At 38.7% G+C, this 8,282-nt stretch overlaps 1 protein-coding gene across 1 annotated transcript; it reads left to right on the top strand.

Annotated features, from left to right (window-relative positions):
- The first annotated feature begins 1,166 nt into the window (after window positions 1–1,166).
- Window positions 1,167–7,862, top strand: LOC143886675 (putative serine/threonine-protein kinase PIX13). Its single transcript, XM_077390737.1, has 6 exons — window positions 1,167–1,597; window positions 2,480–2,793; window positions 4,110–4,245; window positions 5,070–5,212; window positions 5,318–5,441; window positions 7,263–7,862. Exons 1-6 carry the CDS (start codon window positions 1,528–1,530, stop codon window positions 7,715–7,717), a joined length of 1,242 nt encoding a protein of 413 aa, XP_077246852.1. The 5' UTR covers window positions 1,167–1,527; the 3' UTR covers window positions 7,718–7,862.
- Window positions 7,863–8,282: the final 420 nt, after the last annotated feature.

The raw sequence follows: 8,282 nt of genomic DNA, 5'->3' as shown, positions 1-8,282 counted from the left end.
GTCACACACATCGATCATATGGTAAACCATGTAAAATCTTAATGTTATTCTGTGCTTTATTTGTGGTTTGGCTTGCACTTTATTTATTTGTTCTTGCAAATTTACTTCGGAAACACACTTTCGTGTTCGGATTGTTAACGGTCACCTGGAGGGCTATTTGGAGCCCCAATTCCACAACAATAAATGCACTTTCTTGCTATATGGGCCAATGAGGACGCTCTTGTAATTGGTTTTTGCTAGGGGTGCAACTTGGTCGGGTTGGATTGGGTTGAGGCCAACCCTAGCCCAACCCAAGATAGTATTCCCTCAACCCTAACCTGGACGTCGGGTCGAGGATGGTCAGTCCTAACCCAACCGGCCTCTAATCTCTCAACCCCACCCCAACCCAATTAGGGGTTGGGAAAAGGACTGAAGAGACTTTGGATCCAGACTCACGAGAGTCTCTGAGTGCTCAACCAATCAATATTGGATTGCGTGGGTGATTGACTTTTCTCTTATAGATCTTATAAAATCAAAAATCAAAGTGGAATTTTTTGGTAACCCAGCCAAGAATGTATGTAAAGGTGTATCAAGGTCCTAATTGTATGCCTTTGGTATGATGTCCTTCCAACGTGGATTCACATAGAACATCGCACAAGTGCAAGGGAGGCTTCCGACCGAGAGGATGGCCGTATGAAACATCTCCCTTCCTGGTGCGTGATAGCGTGCTAGAGTGCACGAATCGTAAAAGGGAGGCTTCGCCGATCGCTTTTAACGAACAAATGTAACCAACAAAGAAGCTTCTACTCCGGTTGTGAGCAGAGTAGGGTATATGAGTCAGAGGAATGAAGTTTTCTTTGCTTGTTGGTAAGGCGCTTAAATTGGAACGTGAGTTGGCTCAACCCAATCCAACCCATCTAACACGATATCAGGTCAGGTTCACTTAGGGCCAAATAGAAAAAACAAGAAAAAAAGCATAACCCAAAGTAAATCAAATAAAATTAGAGGATAGAGGTCGGGTTTCCACGGCCTCAAGCTAACCCAACCCGACCCAAAATCGGGTTGAACCCGTCAGGTTCGAGTTGAGCCCGACCCAAGTTGAACCCCTAGTTCGTGCAAGGGCACCCTTCAGTCTCACAACCCTCTAAAACAAATTAATACCAAGACAAGCATATCTTCTTAAGATTGTCCACCACGAAAGGGAAATTTCGCGCTGACCCCTCCGGCATCCTAAACTACAAAACTATACGAGATAAGTCAAGGGAGAAATTCAAGAAATTTCTGTTCTTTGTTTCTCTTCTCATATAGACTCTGTCCCAATCTCTCTCTGCCGACTACAAAAACTATAAGCATAAAAGTAAGAAATCCAAGAAATTTCTTTCTTTCTTCTCCATCTCCTTTTTCTTATTTCACTCTGTTATCTCTCGCTCCCTCCTTCTCTCTGCCTCGTGAAAACTCGTTTTTTTCTTCCCTATAAAAAAGCATGACCATGTAATTAAATTGCTATAACAACTACTTAGAGAGAAAAAAGAAAAGCAAAGAAGAGAAATGGGGAATTGCTTTGGAACTTCAATTAAAGAGTCTCAGAGCACAAGCACGATCAGACCTTCAAGCCCAGGTAAAAGAAAAAAGAGAAAAAAAAGCCTTTCTCTGTTGCATAAATTCAGATATTTTTTCATATTTCCCACATGGGTTTTTCTTCCTTTTGTCTTGACAGTACTCTTCTTCTTTTTGTTTGAATTTTCTCCCTTTTTGATTCACGAAATTCCCATTTGCTCTAGACTCTAGAGAAATATCTGATTTTGTTGTCTCTTTTATTTCTCTGTACTTTAATTTCGTATTAGTTATTCTTGTTCTTCTTTTTCAATATCCTCTTTTTTCCTGAACAATGATTATCTTCTCTCCTTTCAAATCTCACATGGGTTTTTTTTTTTTATTTTAGGCCTCTTTTGGTTCCCAAAACTCTTTTTCTTTACATAATCTCATATGGGATTCTTTAATTTTCGTTGTCTCTCATGTCTCTCTAGTGTAATCTCGTAAGGACTTTTTTTTTTGGTAGATGTCACATATTCTAAGATAGGCAGGACCCCGGTGTATTAAAATAAAAAGGTATTACAAGCCAAATTCAAAGAATCAACCCTATCCTTTGGTACAATTTCTAATAGGGCAGTACAAAGGATCCCAAGTGATCCAAATTCTTTTAACCCTAGAAACAATAACTAATAGATGGGGAAACAATGGATTCCAAATCATTCAAATTCTTCAATTTTGGCCTTGAAGAATTCAGGCTTGTTGTGGATGTTACTCAACACTCAATGGATGAGTGCTGAAATGGACTATTTTTGTTCTTCCTTTTCAATATTTTTGTTTTATTTTTTTAAAATCTCACATGGGTTTTTCTTGTTTCCTCTTCTTAATTTACAAAACTCCTCCTATTTACGTAATCTCGTATGGTTTCTTTTCATTTTGATTGTCATTTTTTTTTTTTTTGTAATTACAGGGACTTCAAAGAGCAACAGCAATGAAGGTAATATATCTGGAAGCGGATGCAGATCATCAGGAGGTGTGGATGAGAGTTACCCTGAGGGGCAGATTCTGCCTACACCCAACTTGAGAATTTTCAGCTTTGCTGAATTGAAAAACGCGACGAAGAGTTTCCGATCCGAATTTGTTCTTGGGGAAGGAGGTTTTGGGACAGTGTTCAAGGGGTTGATTGATGAGAAAACTCACAACCCCACAAAGAGCGGTAGCGGGATGGTTATTGCGGTGAAGAAACTGAATCCTGAGAGCTTGCAAGGATTGAAAGAATGGCAGGTAATTCAATTCAACAACAGTTTTTCCCTTTTTGGCATGTCTTTTTTTGTCATTGCTTTTTCTTTTGAAGTATAAATGATTGAATTGCACTATCTTTAACAACTTAAGCTTTTGGAGTAATTTGTTGTTTCACATGTTATCAGAGCATCCGCCTTGCAAAAGTATAAAATGATTAAAAATACCATCTCTAACAGGTTAAGCTTTTGGAGTAATTGGTTGTTTCACTTTTTCCACTTTAATTATGGGTTTATTTTATTTTATCTTTTTTACTTGTATTTGATTTTTTATGGGTTTTTCTCCTAATAATGAGACTGGTTTTCTGGGAATTGTTTATGTTAGTTAACAGGGTTGGGAGATAGAAGTGAAATCTTAATTTTTTTTATCCCTTTTTGGTTTTTTGAAAAATAGTTTTCATTATTTGTACTTCTTGATACACTAGCTTTGTTAATTTTCAGTTGTTGAATTTCTGCTATTTTCTTTGAATTATTGTGATTTTGTTTCGGTGGAGATATTCCCCTTATTCAGATTAACACCAGAAATCTGTGTACTCTGTTATTCCCCTAGATAGAACAGAGAGAAAATTTAGGGCACTGATGTTTTCCCCTCCCTCTATGGATATTCGGATTCCCCCTCCCCCCCTTTAACAGAAATCGTTAACTTTTATTGCTTTTGGAGTTAACGGTGGCTCCTCCGCCCCTTCATATATCCTAACGATATCAGTTGGGGGGGGAAGGGAATATCACTACGCAAAATTTAACAACGTATCATGAACTCAGATTATTATCATGGATAATTTAAGTCAATGCATGGAGATCAAAATTTTCATGACACCACTTGCTAATATTAGGCTTTTCATTCCTAAAACAGTTGCTTGTCATACTATTCTCTGCTTCCCAATATGGTAATGGCACCCCACAAGGGTATCATTATCTTGCTGGGGTGGAAATAGCAATCTTAAGGGGTGAAGTATGGAGCTAGAATGCTTATATGGGGAAAGGTTTCTTCCTTTTCATTGTACCTCTCTGTATGGAACTGGAACTGGAACTGGAACTAGAATGCATAAATAGAGAAAGGTCTCTCTCTCTCTCTCTCTCTCTCTCTCTCTCTCTCTTAGAAGAAGAAGAAGAAGAAGAAGAAAAATGAAGTGAAATCCACCTCCACTTGTTCAGTTGTTCTGATGGGTACATTCCTCTGTTTTTTGAACTTCTGACATTGGTTGTTTCTTGTTATAGAACAAATATTTGTAAAATAAATGGGGGCGTATCTATCAAAAGAAAGGTGTATCTTACAATCTTAGTAATTGTTTTGTTTTGCAGAGCGAGGTGAATTTCTTGGGGAGGCTTTCTCATCCCAATCTTGTGAGGTTGTTGGGCTACTGTTTGGATAACAAAGAGCTCCTTCTAGTTTACGAATTCATGTCCAAAGGGAGCTTGGAAAACCACCTTTTCAGAAGTAAGTTGTTGAGGTAACAAGTGTTTTAATACTCTGCATGAGTGCGCCATCCCCCCATTCCATTGGTAGAAATAATGGGACCCTATGAAAGTTGTATGGGTCCCATAAAACTCCCCGAGTCGATCGACTCTCATCCGAGTCAACCCATTTTTTACCTTGGCCAAGTTCTCATCCTAGAGGTTTGTCCTACTGAGTTAATCAGTAAACTTTTGTACTCACCCGAGTTAATAAAAAATTGACCGCCTCAATTATTGACTTTTACAACTCCAACTCCTTTTCACCTTGACCGAGTTCTCATCTGAGTCCAAACACATGTCGCTTTTAGGGGCGAGATGGTGGTTTCCACATAGGAAACCACCAACCGAAAATTGACCACTTGAGCAGCTTCTTTTTACAATGCTTCATGCGGTTTGATTATGTTATTGAGTTAATCTTATTTTAATAAAAATTTATAAAATAGTATATGGAAAAGCTCCACCAAATTGCCAATAAAACTTTTGGACTTCTTTGGATTCTTCTAAAATTTATGACACAATCTTATATGCAAGTGGTTTTAAAGTCATAAATGATGGTTACAATAGTCTTAGAAATGCTATAATTCCAAAGAGGCCCCTTTTTTACAAACTCATAAGAAAATGGTATTTATTATATGTTAATGCCTACACATAAATTATGTCGATGATAAGGGCACCCCAACTTATTTTTTCTTGGAGTTTTATCTTTTGATCGATTCCCGATCAGATCATCGCTCTCTAGTAAAAGCTGTTCTACAATTAAAGCTATTATCTCTCTAAAAATTATGTTGATTTGTTTTTTTTCTGTAGGAGGTTCAGCTTTCCAGCCACTTTCATGGAGCATAAGGCTTAAGATTGCTATAGGTGCTGCTCGAGGGCTTGCTTTTCTACACAGTTCGGAGAAGAAAGTCATATATCGCGATTTTAAGGCCTCGAATATCCTGCTGGATTCAGTAAAAACCAACGATCTGAAATTTTATTCTAGAGTAAATCAAAAGAAAAAAAGTTCTTATACATAATTCAATTTCTTAATGCAACTCCATTTCTGTTTTGTGTAGCACTATAATGCAAAAATTTCGGATTTCGGCCTAGCAAAAAATGGCCCCGTGGGAGGCGATTCTCATGTCTCCACACAAGTAATCGGCACATATGGTTATGCAGCTCCAGAATATGTTGCAACAGGTACTGCATTTTCATCTTATTAGCTTCTAAGGCCATATTTTTTTCAGGGAGTATTAGTTTGCCAAGTGGCGAGAGAGGGGGGAAAGAGTGAGGAGGAGAGAATTTGAGAGAGCAGGAGTGAGGAGATGGTGCTAAGTGGCTGCAAATTAGGAAAAATGAAACTCTAGTTTGAGTAGAGTTTTTTTTTCCATGTTTTTCAGGCATTTCTCGCCATCTCCATGTGTAAACAACCAACTACTCCAGAAGCTTAAGCAGTTCGAGTTAGCGTTTTGTTTTTTTTTTTTTTTTTGAAAATTGACAATTTCATTGATACTATGAAAGTTACATTGGGGACCAGAGGTCCCAACTTGCGCATTACATAGAATCAATTAAGGGTTGCCAAGAAGATGCTCCTAGGCCAATAAAAACCAAAAGAAGCGGTCTTCTAGATCAAACCATTACAACAAAGTCCACTCTCCCATGCATTTCCACCGATCCAAGTAGCTATTTCTATTCTTTGTAGGAATCTTCGGCTACTATCTCCTCCAAAAGCTTTTGGAACCTCACCAGGGCTTTATTTCTTGAGGTCCCGAATCCTTCCATGCAGGCTGGGATGAGGCAAGTCATGAACCTGTCACCACCATCTAGATAGCATTATTTTATCTTTTATACTTAACACTCCCCCTCACATGTGGCCCCTCTTTTTAAGATTGGCCTACACGTGGCACATGTGGCCCCTCTTTTGGGTTGGTTAGTAAATGTGGATTTTTAATATCAAGGAGTTTTGAACACGGGCCAATTGCTCTGGTACCATTTGTAAACAACCAATTACTCTGAAAGCTTAAGTTGTTGGAGAATGCGTTATTTAATCTTTTTTACTTTAACACTCCCACCCTCTCCCACCACTAGATAAACTAATAGTCCATTAAAAAAAATTCGTGGCTGCCAACCACGGCCTAAGTTATTTTTTTCTTCCTTTTGGTATATATGCTTTCTATTCTAATCCTTTTGGTTCCTTTTTGGGTCTAACTTTTCTTTTCATCAAGAACTCATGTGGGGTTTCTGATTAAGCCTAATTTGTTTTGAGTTAAAATGACATAAAACAAAGCATTAAGTATTATGCCTGAAAATTTCCCCGTATACGGTTCTTTCTACCCAGTAAATTCTCACAACCCTTTTTGCTTTACGTTGAAAGTCTAAACTCTAAATGATTAAAACTACTCTTTTTAGTCGTCCCTTTGGTTATTTTATTTTCGTTGCTCTTCTTTTTCTTTGGGGTTTGGTTTCTACTCCCAAACCATTTTAGATGCGTGCAAAAGGGAACCAGGCTGGTTCCCTTTGAACCTACTAGTTATAAACATTGTCCTACTTTTACTGAAAATCCCAGTTGGGTTTCCATTTAGTAATAGTCATACTCTAGAAAGTCAACAAATAAAGCATCCTAGTTTTCATTTTATTTTGTCAACAATGATAATAATTAATTCATTTTTTATTCCAATAATCAGTTTTTATCTCGAAATTGATTCTCAAAATCCAAAAACAAGACCAAAATCAAAGGTAAAATCTCTGAGGCGATGTTTAAATTTGAAGAGGCATTTGGGTATATATTGGTGAGTAATTTGATTTTCTATATTAAAGGTCATGGGTACGACTCGACTGTCGAGAGCATTCATTTTCGGGGGCCCATTCTAGAGTGGGCCTGTAGCTCAATGGTTGAAGCTTCGTATCTCAACCTTGAGGTCATAGGTTTGATTCCAACTTACCTGCCAAAAAACAAAAAAATAAATGTAAATTTGAGTCCAATAATCTAGTTTAGACTCACAATTATGTCGTCCTGAGCAGGTCATCTGTACGTAAAGAGCGACGTGTATGGATTTGGTGTTGTATTGTTAGAGATGCTCTCGGGACTCCGAGCACTAGACTATAACCGCCCGAGCGACCAACACAATCTGGTAGAGTGGGCGATGCCGTATCTAAACGATAGGAGGAAGCTAACTCGCGTGATGGACCCACGGCTCGAGGACCAGTATCCGTCCAAAGGTGCATTACAGGCAGCTCAGCTCACTCTCAGATGCCTACACTCCAATCCAAGAAGCCGACCCTCCATGAAAGAAGTGGTGGAGACTCTAGAGAAGATCAATGTCATTAAGAAAAAGCCAAAGGATTCAAAGAACAGCTCCTCACATACTTCCGGCCAACACCATCATCACGCAACCCCACGCCATTCGCACCACCGTTCTCCCATTCATCCAAATGGGGCCGGAGCTCGTGCTTCTCAGCTTTCCCCGAGACGATAGAGGTCACTAGATGGTGAATTGCTCTCCTAATGGAGCTTTGTACTCACTTGTGTCCATTTGTTTTTGCTTATTGAACCATCCTGATTTTTTCTATGTGGTTCTAATTTTTTTGTTTTGTTGTGCAATTAATGTTGGTTTTTTTTACTGTTAACTAACCAACTTCTCCAAAAGCTTAAGCTATTGGAGAAAGGCGTTATTTATCTTTTATACTTTAGCACTCTCCGCACGTGTGGCCCAGTTGGCAAACACGTGGCACATGTGGTCCCACTTTGGGCCGACCATCGCATGTGGATTTTTGCTATCCGGGAGGTTTTGAACTCGAGACCTTGGGCTCTGATACATTTTTTTTTTTTTTTCAATTAAAAGAGGTAATTTATTCTTAAACTAAACGAGTCTTTATTTAGCAATCACACCTACACATGCAATTACCATAAACACAAAAATTTATGCATCCACATCACGGACTCCTCTACTGCGGTCGACGAAGGGTGACACACACATATGCAAACATTCTCAAGGCACTTGCTTTCGCATCCAACAGAACAAGAGGGGCACGGTGTAAAAA

This window comes from Tasmannia lanceolata, unplaced genomic scaffold (genome assembly GCF_043159265.1).
Source record: "Tasmannia lanceolata isolate RefF3 unplaced genomic scaffold, GAP_Taslan_0.1 ptg000011l, whole genome shotgun sequence".
NCBI lineage: Eukaryota > Viridiplantae > Streptophyta > Magnoliopsida > Canellales > Winteraceae > Tasmannia > Tasmannia lanceolata.
This window is presented reverse-complemented; position numbering and strand designations above follow the sequence as displayed.